Raw genomic sequence first — 15,926 nt, 5'->3', positions numbered from 1 at the left:
TTTTGGACTGTATCAAACAAAGAACTCGGAGCAAAAGGACTCAATACCAATGTGCAGCATTACCGAGAGGAGGAGTCACTTGATCCTGTGACTCAAAAAGCTTCTTCAAAGAAAACTAAGTTGTACTACTCCAAACCTAACACTAGATATGCAAGCTTATGCAAAGCTTTTCCCACAATTATGAATCAAGGGAGCCCCCGCTTTTTCACTTTCCATTGGGAAAATAGGGCATCATACCTGATATTTCCCCCCTTTGTTTACCTTGACAAAGGTCCCAACTGATTCTATCATCATGAAAAATATTTTTGGTATGTAAAGTCAATTTTATCACACTTTTTCTAGTCCTCCTTACACTTCATTCACAGCACATAAAATATCTTCAGCAAAGAGCCCCCTTGTGGGCCCATCTAGCTTTGGACACCGGCTTGACAAGGAGCAATGCCCCGATGATGAACCATGTCACCAAATGGCGAGTGAGGGCACTTGCTTCTGACACATTTACGTGCCTAGTGACCTGGTGACAATCCACCTAATTGGTTGAGAGGTCTCTTACCTTTCAGAACTGTGTACTTAGGCATTAATTACGTTATTATTTTGGGAGGGAACACTGGACCGATTATTTCCTCCCTCTCCCTCTCTCTTCCTGGTTGAAAATTACATCAAAATGTATTTTTTAAAAAAACTCTGCTCATAAGTTCTATAATTCAAGAATACTTCTAGGAAAGAAAATGTATTTTGTATGGACTGATGCAGGTCAGAGTGAATTTGTTATGCTGAAAAATGATTTAGTAAATGCACAATGATTAAAAGCATTTTATTCCTGGGGTAGATGCCTTTAAAGTTACTGACGCTAGTGTGAAAGGCAGAGGTGCTAACATTTTGCAAAAAAAGATATAGTTTTGAACAGTTAACTGCTCATGCTTCCAGAAGGGCTCGGAGTGTAATTACTCTGTTATCGAAAGAGACGTACTACTAATTTACTGCCCATTAACAAAATTCAAGAATCTCAGTTGGGGAACTTCATTCATGGTAACTACTGATCACAAGCCAAACCCTTGAAGGAGAACTTGATGAAAAAGAATTTGGATTCCATTTCCGTAGGAATTTGCACTTTGGTGATAGCATCACAGAAATTGAATTTTTTGGTGGATTATATACCTGGATTTAAGAATTTTTCAGCTGCTGCTCAGATTGGCGAGTGAGTTTGATGATTCTAGGGATGAAGATAAGTTTGCTGAAGATGATAATGCCTGTGTTAACATAAATGACTTAATTAAATGTTATTAATGAATGTTTATGTGTTCTAAATAATGAAATTGGGAAAAAATGATTAACATAGAAAAATAATGTGCACGTTTGAAATTGCGACCTCGGAGAATGGCCACAAGCATTCACGAATTGTACTGAGTGATTAACATACATGAAATATTGAAAATGTATTAGATTAATGTAGTAATATGTCATATTGAGAGTTATAACCCATGTTTTGCAATCATTTTAGGCCTTAGCGAGTGTCTTGGCCTAGTCTTGCCAGGCCTCATGTAGAAAGCTGAATTTCTTAACATCTAATGGAAAATGCTGACGAAATGAACTGACGTGAACTGCTCATTGTTTAATAAAATTTGCTCAGCTGAAACTTCCATGTGAATCAACGGACAGGAGATGATGGAACTAAAATTGTAACCACTGGTGTGTAAGGCGCACTGGGTGTACTTTCCCAGGTCTTGAATAATGAAGACATTGACTGGAAAAGAAGATGCAACATTTTCGATACCTGACGAGCCGGATGATGAGGACATCGCAAAGCAGACCAATCAACGACATGTGAACTGTGAAATATTAGAATACATAGATTTGGAATAGTGCAACTATTGGGTAGAGTCATAACTTGTGATTAATTGACCAATTGGAAATTGGGGGATAGTCTGGGCAGCTTCGATATAACAACGTGACAGAGAGACGATAGATAGATGGATGGAGAGAGGATGCTAGGGGAGCGAGACTGCGAGATCGCAGAGGTGAGCCGAGATTCTGTCATTGGGCTCATACTCTCTGATTGAGAGCCTGATGTGATGCTGATCGACTGATTATCTGAGGATGAAGACTGACACTGTTGCTGATCCATACCAAGGATAGGTAAATATGACAATGTGACTGAATTATATTTTGTGCCTTTTCTTTCTAGGTACCAACTGCGCTGCCTAAATAGTCTTCTTACCTAGATGTTTTCCAAAATTCTTGTTTCTAAATTGTTTTTGCATGAAGTCTCACATGCTGATATTTAATGTTTATCTGGGTTAGATGAGGGTTCCCTTATATGATGATTGACAGATTACAGAGACAAATGGTTGACGGACTAATTTGCTGAACTCCATGATACAATTTGACTTATAGCTTTTGATTCATTTGTTGACATATGCTAATGCTTTAGAATGTACTCTGATGCAAGTTTTGATTAGGTTATGTTTTTGGTGCCTTCTAATAAATTAATACAGATTTTGATTGAATTGAATTGTGTTTGAATTAATCTCATGACTTAGTATTGTAACTAATAAGGAATAAAATCAATAAAACGTATAACGAGTTTTGGTTATTCACGACTGAAAGGTCATGGTGTGATGTTTATTGATTCTTATTAATAATGACTAATGTTTTATTGAGTTTTGTGTATTGACTATTGGGAAATACTGACCATACCTTAGCTAGATTACTCCGTGTGAATCAAAAGGTTCATCGACCTATGTGCGTCCCATTGTAAGTTTACTTATTAAGGACTAGGTGCGCTAACACATGTGAAGTGTCACAGTGCAATGGAGAAGGAGGTCGGAACTGAGTAAGGGTAATTTTTCAGCACATTTTCAGAAATTTGTAAAGTCTGCTTATTTATCTTTGGTGCACAAGCCCCCAAAAGATTATTAAGGATAAACTAGCTGTGAACAAAGACATATTGTTCAGAGGCACAAGACTGGTCATACATTTTTTTTTTTTTTTTTAAATATATTTTTATTAACATTTTGCTGTTATACAGTTACATACTTGTTCATTTCACACGCATTTTTGTTCCTGATTCTATGTTGTACTTTTCGTTTATCGTTTAATCTTTTTATTAACGTTAGTCTTGTTTTTTTTTTTTTATTCAACAAACTGTGTTCTTTTACTTGTTCAAGCGCATTTCCTTTCTTCATGTCACTATTCTGTATAATCAACAATCGAACAACAAACTTAAATCCCTTCTTCCTTGTAACTTGGGAGGATGATGTAAAGGGTTAGGTGCTAGCTAATTAGGGGTAGGGAAAAGGATGAAGGGGTGAAAAAAGAAAGAACAGACCCCAGGAGGCCAACTATACGGCTTTGTGCGAATGGCTTTTGTAGTTGTTGACTTGAGGGTACTATGACATATCCATTTTTGAGTGGGGGGAAATGTCAGCCCAGGGCGCGCCGGCACATCGTGGGGATGGCGGGTTGCTCACACTGCTTGTCATGTCTGTCGGTGGGTTGGGGGTCTGAGGTCCATCGGTCTTCAAACCTTTACTCTCAATGAAAGCTATATGTGGGCTGGGTCTGTTTTGGGTGCCTGCCTATGCGTTTCTATCGCTTGGTTCCATTCTCGGCGTGGATTGGGATTCACTGATTTCTCTTATTGGGCTTGCTAGTCTCTTAGTTATACTCTCCCAGCTCGTCATTAAATTCTCCCACCCCGGAGCTATAAGAACCTGGCGGATATTCCTGGCTTCTTCTGCTTTTAGGACCTGTAGCTCAGCTCTAGACCATGTTGATATATCATTTTTCCAGTCGGTCAGCAGAGGGCGATCTGCGGCTTTCCAGCCCCTCGAGATTAGTCTCTTATAAAGGGCCAGAGTGAGGTCCAGGAAGCGCCCCTTCACTTTTCCGCAGAGTGCAGCTGGTCTAAGACCCAGCAGGCACATCTCGGGGGTGGGTCTCAACTCAAACTCAAACAATTCAGTTAGGGTGGGCACTATTTCCCTCCAGCCAGTCTGGATCACCGGGCAAGTCCAAACCATGTGGTCAAAATTCGCCCCTCCTCCTCCACATCTCGGGCAAGTCCCTGGGGTTCCTCCGTATATACGGAATAGCCTGTGGGGTGTGAGGTACGTTCTGTGCAAATAATTATATTGAAGGTACCTTAACCGAGTATTGCGTGATACCTTCCGGGGGTAAGCCAGTATTCTCTTCCACTCTGAGTCTGTGAGTTCCCGCCCAACTGTGCCCTCCCAACGTCCTCTCAGCGACCGTAGGGGGTCTAAAGCTGCCTCAACTTGGGCCCGATATATTTTGGTGATCAGATGTGTTTCCTCTCCTAATGTCAACAGTGAGTGCAGAACCCCATGTGTGTCGGGTTCCGCGTTCACCATATCCCAGTGAGCTTTAAGAGTGTGTACTAGCCTCCCGTACAGCAGAAACTGTCCCCCGGGAACACCTTCCTCCGTCAAATCAATAAATCCCCTCAACACTCCCTCCTTGAAGAGTCCTCCCACTGCTTCTATTCCAGCTGACAACCAGGGGCCAAGTCCCGTGTTTCCCGGCCCCCTCCCCCTAGTTTCTATGGCGAGCACCGCCAGGGGCAGAGCTGGGGAATATGGATGACCCACTCCCACTCTTTTCGTACATCTTTTCCAACATGCCATTGCCACTTTTATCATTACGTTGTTCCCGGGGGGGGGTTATCTTTCTGTTTGCCATGCATGCCGCAATCCATGCCGTATCAATTACTCCTTGGGCTGTATATAAATCCAGTTGGCCCCGGCCCGTAAGCCACCCGGGTATCCACTGTGATTGGGATGCCAAGTAATATGCCTCAAAGTCAGGGGCCCCCAAGCCTCCCGCGTGGGGAGGTCTGCAGATAGTTGTAAGTGTAGTTCGTCTTCGCCCACTGTCCCATATTAGTTCTCTGAGTAATGTGTTCAGACCACGGAACCATGCCCGGGGTATTAACAGTGGTAAGTTGGTGAAGTAATAAAGGAGTCGGGGGAGCATGATCATCTTGGAAAGCGCCACTCTGGCCATCACTGACAGTTTCAGAGAGCGCCAAAATACTACTGATGATCTCAGGGATCGGAGCGCTCTGCCAAGATTGCCCTCCCTTAAGTCTACCATGTCATGGTAGATCTGGATCCCCAGGTATCTAAATGTCCGTGGAGCCCATTTCAGGTCTGCTAGGCATGTTGCAGGACATTTATATCCAGGCGTCAGGGGGAACACATATGTTTTGTTACGGTTAAGTCTTAATCCTGATACCTCTCCAAACTCCTCCAGAACGTTCAGAGCCCAGGGGAGACCACTCGCCCCATCTCTAAGGTAAATCAAGATGTCGTCTGCATATAGCGAGATAATGTGATCCGTTGGTCCCCACTGAATCCCTCTGTCCGCTCCTTTTCCGCGTACCCACACCGCCAGGGGCTCCATCGCCAGGGCGAACAACAAAGGAGATAGGGGGCATCCCTGTCTAGTTCCACGGTGCACTGGGTAAGCAGCAGAGATTGTCCTACCTGTCTTGACCCTTGCCAGTGGGGACGAATATAATAGGTCCACCCAATCAACCCAGCCCTCGCCCAGGCCCATTTTTAACATTGTCGCCCTCAGGTAGTCCCATCTGATTGAATCGAAGGCTTTTTCAAAGTCCACTGCTAGCATGGTCCCGGCTGGCGGCTTCGATTCACCGGGCATATGTATTATAGAGAAAATACGCCTAAGATTCAGGGAGGTGCTGCGACCAGGTATGAAACCGTTCTGGTCAGGATGTATCAGGGTTGGCATAAGAGGTAATAACCGGTTGGCCAGGATCTTACTCAGGATCTTAAAGTCGCTATTTAGCATTGATAGTGGGCGAAAGTCTGTTACCGATGCCTCCCTACTATTCGTTTTTGGAAGTGGCACTACCAATGCCTCACGTAGAGTGCGTGGGAGTACTCTGTTCTTTGCAGATTCCATATACATTTCTATCAGTCTGGAGGCTAATAAGGATTTATACTTTTTATAAAAATCCATCGGAAGACCATCTGTTCCAGGGGTCTTCCCAGGGGCCAGCTGCGTAATTGCCTCAGTTGTCTTCTCCGCGGTCACTGGACCCCCTAAGCCGATCCTGTCTTCACGGCTCAATACCGGTAGGGGTATCCGAGTTAGGAAATTATCAAGAATCCCCATCTCCAAGTCTGTGGGCTTCCTGTATAAGTACGTATAGTAATCTCTGAATGCGTCATTAATGGATTCTGGACTGAGTCTGCGTGTCCCCCCCCCTGTTTAGTACACTTGCAGTAGGGTCACTATCTCCGTTCGAGCGCACTAGCCATGCCAGGAGTCTACCGGATCTCCCCTCCTCTGATTGTATGGATGCCAAGTGTCTTTGCATACTGTGGCATCTGAGTCGCTCTTCTGCCTGGGAGTGCTCTCTGCGCGCACGCTCGTACTCTTCATCCGCCTGCCTTGCGGGGCCCTGCCTCAGTTCCCCCTCGTGGATGACCTTCTCCAGTGCGTTTAATTCTCTCTCAAGTGTACGTTTTATCCCCACCGACTGTCCAAGACAGTGGCCCCGCGTCCCCACTTTGAGTGTCTCCCACTCTATGCCTCTGGAGGAGGTGGATCCCTGGTTATCTTCTATATGTTCCGTTAGGTAGCATCGTAATTCCTCCCTGTATGCCTGGTCTTCTAATGCCGACGGAAGCATTTTCCATGCCGGTATAGGGGGTCTGTCCTGTGATACCCTCATTGTCATTAATAGAGGGTTGTGATCTGATATTGTGCGGGCAAGGTACTCCGCATGTGTCATACTTCGGGCCAGTCCCGCCGTGCAGACTATCCTATCGATTCTAGTGTGTACCTGGTGGAGGCCCGAGTAAAACGAATAATCCCTGGCCACTGGGTGTTGAAGCCGCCAAGCATCTACCAGCCCCCAGGCGTCTAGCCACTCTACTAGTTTTTTTGCTGTTTTAGTTGATGTTGCTCCCTGTAGTGGGGGGTTAGATCTATCTAAGTCGATGTCGAGCACTGTGTTAAAGTCTCCTCCTATTAATACTTCCCCCATGTGTTGACGAGTGAGGTGCCCAGACAGGCCCGTCATAAATGAAGTTTGATCCTGGTTGGGGGCGTATATACAACTCAGGATCAACTGGAGCCCCTGTAATTTCCCTTCTAAAATGACAAACCTTCCCTCCCTGTCTATGTTGGAGGAATCGATCACAAATGGGACCCCCGCTCTAATCCAAATCAGGGTTCCTCTTGCGTAGGCTGAATATTCTGTGGCAAACACCTGACCCCTCCATCTCCGCCTTAGTTTCTCTCCCTCTCCGGGTGCGAGATGAGTCTCCTGTAACATAGCTATCTGCACTCCTCTTCTTTTTAAAAAGGAAAGAATTCTATGTCTCTTAGCAGGAGTACCCATCCCCCTAACATTCCAGGTTATGATATTGCAGTCCCCCATCTTATTCTTAGAGCCTGTTGTGTATAGGGCCGGCACGCCCTTGGTCCCGACCGACCCCCCCAAAAGCTTGTACCTTCATTATATTCAGTCCATTTCACACATATAGCCGATATAACTAGTAACAGTAAACCCCAACTCCCCTTCCCCAGGGCACCTTCGAAATTGTAGGCTGCCCAGTAAGTTCTGCAACACTGCAAATCATACAAACACATCAATGCAATACTCGCCGGTCAGGGCTGACAGGTGAGAGACAGGTCTGGGGGAGCGGCCAGGTCCGGAGGGGCCATTTCACTTCTTATCTTGTCTCGCCTTTCAGCGCCGGTGCGGGTTCGATCTACACAAGTTCATCAGCTGTCTGCGGGGTCACCTCCGGCGCGCAAGCCGAGTCCCCAGAACCAGTAGGCGAGGACACCACTGTGTCGTCCGATTCTTCTTCAGAGATTTCCGGGGGCGATGACTCTCCGCCCATCTTGGCCGCCGCTTCTAGGGCCTCCCTTTTGCCAGTCTCACTCTGTGCCCGCGTGGGCGCCAGTCGCCGGCGGTCCCCGGGTCTTTTCCCCCTCGGGGCCCGCCGGGACCCGCCCGCCCCGCGTTTCTCTGGTGCAGGTCGCGCCGGCCTTGACCCTGATCTCTCGAGCCACTCCCATGCCTCCTCCGGAGTTTGGAAGAAAGTGGTTTTCCCCTCCGCAATCACTCGTAGTCTTGCTGGGTAGAGCAGTGAGTACTGTATCCCCTCTTCTCGCAAAGTTCTTTTAACGGCCAAGAAGGAGGCGCGCTTGTTTTGGACCTCCAAGGTGAAGTCAGGGAATAGTGTCGCTTCGCCATTGGCTACTTTAAACGGGCCCGTTTCCCTGGCTTTCTGTAAGAGGATGTCTCTGTCTCTGTAGTGCAGGTTTTTAGCAATTACAGCCCGGGGTGGCCTGCCAGGAGCGAGTGGTCTAGCCGGCACCCGATGTGCTCGTTCCAATGAGTAAAAGGGGGTCAGACATCCTGGTGCGACAACTGTGCATAGCCATTTCTCCAGGAACTCCACCATATTCGGCCCCTTCGGGGAGGCCCACCACGCGAATATTGTTCCTCCTGTTTCTACCTTCTGCGTCCTCAGCCCGTTGTTCGAGCTTCGCCACTCTGCTTGCCAAGGAGGTCACTTCCGCCGATACTTCTACTTGTTTTGGGACGACTTCCGCTAGCGATGCTTCCGCTTCTTTTACTCTGTCGGCCAACTTGTGGTGATCAGCTCTCAGAAGGCCCACCTCTATCGCCACCTGATTGATGTCACGCTGTAATGTGGATTTGGTGTCTTCAATAGCACCCAGTATCTTGTCTAGGGTGTCTTGTACTTTGATTTGTGACTGGCTTTGCATGGTCGGCTCATTGTCCCCCATTGATGTCGGTGTCAGAGGGTCCATGGCTTTGTTCTTATGTCTGCCCTTGGGGGGCATTGGTCAGGCAGAGAGGGGCGTCTCTGTGAGTCTGGCGCGCTGTGCAAGTGCCTAATCTACTTGCTGTTGGTTTGTCCACTAGTCAAGGGCTCTGTTGCCACGGTCTCAGGTTCCGGTCGCTTCAGGGGGAGTCACAGGCACCCCCCTGGCCACCCCCAGTACGACGGACGGCGGCAAGCGGGCGCGCCGAGAATCTCCGCCATTGTTGCGCAGTCCATCCTCGCCGAGGGTCCCCACCGGCGTCGGGTCCCAGCGGCCGTCCCTTGCTAGGGAGTCATCTGGTCCAGTGTGCTCATTCCCAGGTCCGCCGGCAGCCCACCGTGGACCAACCGATCCTACGTGTGCTGTGCTCAGCCCCCCGGTCGCGTCCCAGCTACTCCATAGCTGAGAGAAAATTGTCCTAGGTTAAACCGGGGCTGATGTTTTTCTTTAGAATTGCGTCGTTGTATATGGGAAGGGTAGGTGCGACAGGCTTGCAGCTCGGCGTTGGTCGCGGCAGTGAGAGGGGGTCCCGCTCCTGGCAACAGGGGCACACGGCCTCCAACCCTGACAGACGATGGCGACCGGCACAGGGCGATTTCGCGTTGCCACGCCCCGCAGTGGACAATTAAAGGTTATCCCGTGCTGCCTCAGACACAGAGAGTTTCATTATCGGCGTCCAGGGGCTCCCGGGCAGCAATCACTGACGCTTTGGTTGTGTGTGTTCCCCAGGGGGTGCATAAGAGGCAGGTTCCTCATCGGGCAGCGTCGTGTGGCCCCTCGTCTCCTCGTCCCTTCAGTGTCTGTAGTCCCGCGGCCGGGAGGCACCAGGCCCCGCCACCCCCAGGTGGGAGGCCGACTCTTCGCCGGCAGGCACCCGCACCCGGAGCTCCGGTTTGCTCCCCTCCCTTCAGGGTGGGCCCGTGACTGGTTCTGGTGTCGGGCGCTGAGCGCCGCCCGGTTCGGGGCCGTGGCCGCAGTCCGCCGACGACCTCCCGGGCCTCGGTCCACGCCGGGGCACCCGAGTGCGCCGGGGGCCCCCCCTGGGAAAACGGCCCCGCGCCAGCGGCCCCGCCCGCGCCAGCCGCTCACCTACCCCGCTGCTCCGGCTCAGGGAGCTTCCCGGTCCAGCGCGATCCGGCCCCGCCCATCGACAGGGCCGCAGCCTCCTCGCAGCCCCGAGCAGCTCAAGCCGCCCGTGTGTCCGCTCCGGGGGCGAGACCGCAACTCCGTTGTCTCCCCCGGTCCACAGCGGTCGTGTCACTCTTCTCTGAGTGCAATACCGCCCGCCTCAGCGCGTCCAGGCACAAGTTTGTAGTCGCCCCTCCGGAGCCGAACGGTTAAGCGTGCGCCATGCTCGGCTCCTTGGCCACGCCCCGACTGGTCATACATTAAGACAAATTCCCATGGTTTCATACAATTTGCCAAATTATCCATAAGAAGAATTAGCCACCGAGATTGTGGGACCTTTGAGTGGGGAACATATCACACCTTTCCTGATAGTGTTGGTGGATCCTTTTTCTAAATGGGGTGAGGTGTTCTGTGCGCAAGACACTTCATCTGCTTGAATAATCAGATTTTTGGAATAGGTGTTTAAGTGGGAAAATTATCCTAAAATCCTTTTGTCAGATAATGGTCCTCAGGTTTGCTAAAGGGGAATGGAGACATACATTAAATTGTGTGGGATTACACATAAAAAAGTTCAATAATCCAGAGACTAACAGTGTGGTAAAACGAATGAAAACAATCACTAAAAGAAAGTATACAGTAGCTAGAGCTAATTAAGAGTGGAGAAAAGCTTTGCAATGCTGCATTACGGCATATCATATGTGTGCTCACTCCTCTACTGGAAAATCACCATTTTATATGCCTAAAGGATGGTCACCATGTACTAAGTTGAGCTCAGGGTGGATGAGGTAGAACAAGGGTAATACACGTAATGGTTTAAGCATGTGGAGGACAAGATAAATGGAAAAACTGAGAGGGAAAAAGTATAATTTGATGCAAGGGCAAAAGTGAGGGGTGGTTGTAATGCTGGGATGGTTGTAACGCTGGACGTTTAGGTGACAGTAAAAACTCACAGTGGCCAAGAAAAACGGCCTAAATTTTCTAGCATTCTAAAAGTGTTTAAACTTTTTAAAAATGCCTTAAAAACACAAGGTGGTGGGATTTGGAATAAAAACTGTGCTGTTGTGGTGCAGAATAAGTCATATAATAATCAGACTGAACTTTCTTCACCAAATCAGTGGAAGGAGATGGTTAATGGAAGGAGATGGTTAGGAATTATTTAAGTGCTATTACTAATTACAGAGTGCACAATAATTTATTTGAAAGAAGAATGAGCATTAAGGTGTGTAGACATCCAGTTTATTTACAGGATTACACTTGACGGGGGGGGAAGGGGTCTCTATAAATTGCACTGATAGCGCTCTCTTCTCACTTCCTAGATGGAATGCCCAGGTATTATCAGTCATGTAGATACTTTGCATTGAATATTATTTCATTATTCTTCATTTCAAGAAGAAATAGTGAAACAGTTTTATTGTAGCATTAATATATGAAATACTGCTTACTTGTTTATGCTGATATTTAAAAAGGCATTACATATTATATTTATCTGTGTGTTATTTGAAATGGTTTATTTAAAGGAGGGATACGTGTGGTGTATACCTTTACATGGTGTTGGCCTGCTTCTATTACTTTGTGCTAGCATCTGAATTGACTGAAAGAATGTTAGAAAGTGGAAATTGAAAAGGGGTGTGTGGCAGTTGATGCTGAGAGACCAATAGCTGAGGTGCCTAATAAAGTATATAACCTTGCCCGCTCTGAATTGTCATGTTGTGAACTACGGGGATTCTTCACTAACCATTGTCACATCCACATAATTTGTGTAGGTGACTTCCAACGCTGCCCTACGTCTTACATGATGAGGTCAGGTTGAAGATACACATTATGGGATCACTGTGCTCTGGAAAAAATTCAATAAACAGTTCTAAACATTTGTTTTATATTAAGGGACTGAAAAGTCATGTTTGTCAATATAAACTACACAAGATACTCTTTCTTTCAGCCACTCAGTGTTTAGTCAAAAACTTAACAAGTAATAAGAGATTTTAGCTAGCTTACGGTGGTGGCGACACAGCAAAGCTGCAAAACATCATTTGTGAGTAGACAGCATACATTTTTTTTACAGTATTCTTTGTAGGTTAGCAGCTATATAAAAATAGTCTCATTAAAACAAACATAAAACATTTAAAAATATACCACAGTCCTTGCTTGACATTCCAAGTGCGTTCTGCATAGGTTTACCAATACTTTTTTATACAGTGATAATACTAAGCACCATTTTAATTAACTCCTTCCTGCAAACCTCTCAGGTTTGTCTTCTCGGTTTGCATATGCTACTAATACTTTAAAACAATTCAGATGGGGCATGCAATTGTAAATGAAAAAACATCTTTTCCATGGTTCATTCAATACATACATGTCACAACTAAGCACTATATTTAACGCTGGCAACAAAAGCAGCCCAGTGAATTGTGTACATGCAAACAAGAAACAACTAAATGGAAAAAAACATATGCAATTCTCATGTTTCTTTGGGGTTGTGCTGGAAGCAGAAGACAACAGAATAGTTGGTACTTTTAAAAACACCTGTATTTCCCCATGTAAAAGAAATTAAAATATTACACTGGCAGAAGAGGGAGAGCTAGACATAATAAAATCTTTCAGCCCAAACTATTTTTTACAAGGATGTGCTATCAAAGTCTGTAAAATAGACTTCTGAATAATGGTGAATTGATTCCACGTTGCACAGGCTGATATGTTGGGGACCATTACAGAGAAGTTTTTTGTGAGACGTCCAGAAGTATCATGACAGCACAGTCATAGTGACAGAACCCTTTGTCCTTTTAAGGATAGCCACAGCTTCTTCATGGGTGACACCTTCCAAGCTTTGTCCATTCACAGCAATGATCTGGTCGCCCCTCTTAAGTCGGCCATCTTCTGCAGCAGCCCCCTGCAATCAAAGAGAGCAGAATAAAACTATAAGACAACGTCCTGCTCTTCCCCACATCAGTAGAGGTGAAATTAAAAAAAGCCTACTGGAATCAAAACCTCCAAAATGTTTGTTTTTGCAGAATAAATTACCATTTTCTTACCCATACAGTAAGTACCAAAACTCTCTAACCAATTGTGTAGAGCACTGATACTCAAAGTACAGCACACAGACTGCCAGTGTCCCGACACACCTTTCTTTGCAGCCCGCTGATCATCTTCTGTGACCCCGGGGAAATCAGGAGAGAAAGCAGCTCCAATTTGTTATTGGCTAATTCTGCTTACCCAGAAACATCAATATGTGATCCTGGGCTTGGTTTCTATAGTCAGTTTAACTTGTTTTATGAGCAGCTTTGTCTTGCTCGTACAACAAGCTGAAATGACTGTAGAAACAAAGCCCAGCATTGGAAAGCCAAAAAAACAATGTAGTAAAGGCACTTTTTTGCTCTTTTGGTTATGGGCTTTGTTTCTACAGAAAGTTTACCTTTTACTTTCAACAAGGTAGCCTTGCTAATTGGTGAAAGGTAAGATGAGAGTACTGTGATAGAAGCACTGAAAACATATGGGAAATGTTATTGTGAGTATAATGGGGCAGGGTCAGTGAGATTGGGGAGGGGACGTAGACAGGTAGATCAAAATAGTTTCAAAATATATTTTTCTTTTTATGTCTTTATAACCTACAGGTACCTGAAAATAAAATGTAATGAGTGCAAACACCTTAAATGAATAATGAGTGCGAGTGAAACTGATCCATGGAAATACATAGATTTGGTAGGAAAGTGAAGTTAGTGTGATCTCCATAGAATTCACATCTATGTCTGTAACTAGAGGGTCATACAGTTACATCCTGTTTCATCGACTGGGGAAAAGTGATATGCATGTATAATGCTTCAAGGTCCCTTCCTGTGACAGCACTGCAAATATGCATGTAATTCATTAACAAAAATTATTACACACATTATAACCTATAACATAACATAATTATGTTAACTATAATTATAACCCAGCCTACACAATTTAAAAAATGTGTAGGCTACGCATAGTAGAAGATAAACTGCTGCAAAATGTACAAAACGATTTGGTCTCTGACAAAATGTTTGTGAGTTCTCTTGGTATAGAGGATTCACTGTGTGGGCATCAAAATAACATAACTGGCAAACGTTTACAATTAAAATAGGGTTATGCCTTCCTTTAGAGGCATCCACGTTAAAAGGATTAATATGTGATTTCAAATAGCTAGCAATAAGTTAAAAAAAAAAAAAAAGGTAGTGCTAATAAAACCTCTGTAGGACAGAAGTCCTTCCACAGTTCCAGCTCTTCATTATATATCACAATTTCAAAGTCATCTCCTTGTAGAAATATTAGGTAGTGCAATAAAGAAAACACTAACTCGTCCATCCATGATAGCAGCATTTTGATTAGGAAACCATGAATGGATCCTCCCTTCTTAAGTATAACAAATTTCATAAATAAAAGACTGAACCAGAGAGCTATACTCAATCATGTCCACATTTATTCTGAAGCATTCTTCCATTTTGTTGCTAATGCTCTTAGTTCTTATGGTTCGGGTTAGGAGCTCTTTCGCTAGGACTTTTCTTGGAACAAGCGTCAAAGAAATATTTTGTTGGGCTATTCCAATATTTTGTTGGCCAACTGCAATCCAATATCTTAAGGGCAGTCTTATAGAAATCATTCGGTACTAGGTCAAAAAAAGTACCCTGCTAGCTTTTTGATGCTTCAGAGTGTCATCTACCTCAATAAGGAAAGGGAAAAAAACAATCATTATATGAACATTAGGCTTCTTAAGTTCCTAACACCATATTTTCTCTGAGATCAGCTGCATAAACCAGAGGGAAACACTTCAAGCAGATTTTACCATCAAGTAACATATCAAACTCTGCTATATAGCCACTTACTTCAGAGGGGAATACAGACTAGAACATATTGGGGTTCTTGGCATCATCAAAGACTGCTCAGAGACCTTCCTTAGCCTGTATTCCTTTCTTCCTAAGCAGCATTACCCTTGCCCCTTATTGGGGAGAAGCAGAGGGGAAGAATGAAGTCACCTCTATTATCTTCCCTAATTTCATCCACATTATCTTTGCTTTTTCTATTGGCGGAATCAATATTGGGTGTATTTGTGCATTATATTCAATCCAAACAAATATTTAGTACATAAATCATAATATTTAATCTGTGATATAGGTTAATATGATGAATGGCAGCTGTGTTGGCAAACTGATATTTGCCCTATGCTATGGTAGACATACAATAATGTCTTGCAACAAATATATTTTCATGAAGCTATTATAAATGCCCTCCATCATGCAGACTACCATAGTGCTTTCCAGTGAATGATGGCTTATGTAAAGAACCTTAGGCTGTGTTTATCTCATTCCCCGTCTTTTTCTAATGCTATTCATTACCCCCACTCTAGTGCTCCTTGGACAGCTGCCTCCAGCAGACACAGTAACCATAGTAACCCGATAGTAACCATGATTCAGATTTTTCACTGTGGGATATGGAGAAATGGTGCATTGTTGTAACCCTAGAATGACTCATTCTAATTCTTAGGTGTCTTTGCTGCTTCAATGCCAAGCCCATCAGCAAGTTCAACTTGCAAGTCCCACTGGAGATTCCTGTCCTTCTTGGAGTTTACGACTCACAATGCCATAGAAACATACAGAGCAGAGAGGATCTAAGCCAAAGTGAACATTTTGAACCTGCCCTTCCTTAAAAAGCCATTTAGTGTGTAGCCGTTCAAAATAGTCCTTCTTCATATTGAGGAAGTAACATGCATATCATCCTTTCTCTGAGTCAGGTACACTCTTGAAGGTACCCTTGGGCAACAGAAGACGTCTTGCCTCAGGAATGCGGAGTGCACCTCTGAGAGTCACTCCAGTGTGGGAGGAATATAGTGTGGGGATGACGGAAAGGGCAGGTCTCTAAGAAAAAATTGCAGGATGCACTTTGAAATAATTGGAGAATTGCTATACTTGCTGGTTTTCAACTGA

General features: G+C 45.1%; 1 protein-coding gene across 12 annotated transcripts in view; it reads right to left on the bottom strand.

The window, feature by feature from the left end:
* Positions 1–11,846: 11,846 nt before the first annotated feature.
* The window catches only part of MPDZ (multiple PDZ domain crumbs cell polarity complex component), a 1,044,214-nt gene continuing 1,040,134 nt past the window's right edge, over positions 11,847–15,926 (bottom strand). For all 12 annotated transcript variants that reach the window (XM_069238948.1, XM_069238974.1, XM_069239000.1 and 9 more), the window contains one exon: positions 11,847–12,874. In XM_069238948.1, the coding sequence (XP_069095049.1) occupies positions 12,728–12,874 (147 nt within the window). In that variant the 3' untranslated portion in view covers positions 11,847–12,727. The remainder of the gene's footprint in view (positions 12,875–15,926) is intronic.

The sequence above is a fragment of the Pleurodeles waltl genome, chromosome 1_2, assembly GCF_031143425.1.
Source record: "Pleurodeles waltl isolate 20211129_DDA chromosome 1_2, aPleWal1.hap1.20221129, whole genome shotgun sequence".
Classification (NCBI taxonomy): Eukaryota; Metazoa; Chordata; class Amphibia; order Caudata; family Salamandridae; genus Pleurodeles; species Pleurodeles waltl.
This window is presented reverse-complemented; position numbering and strand designations above follow the sequence as displayed.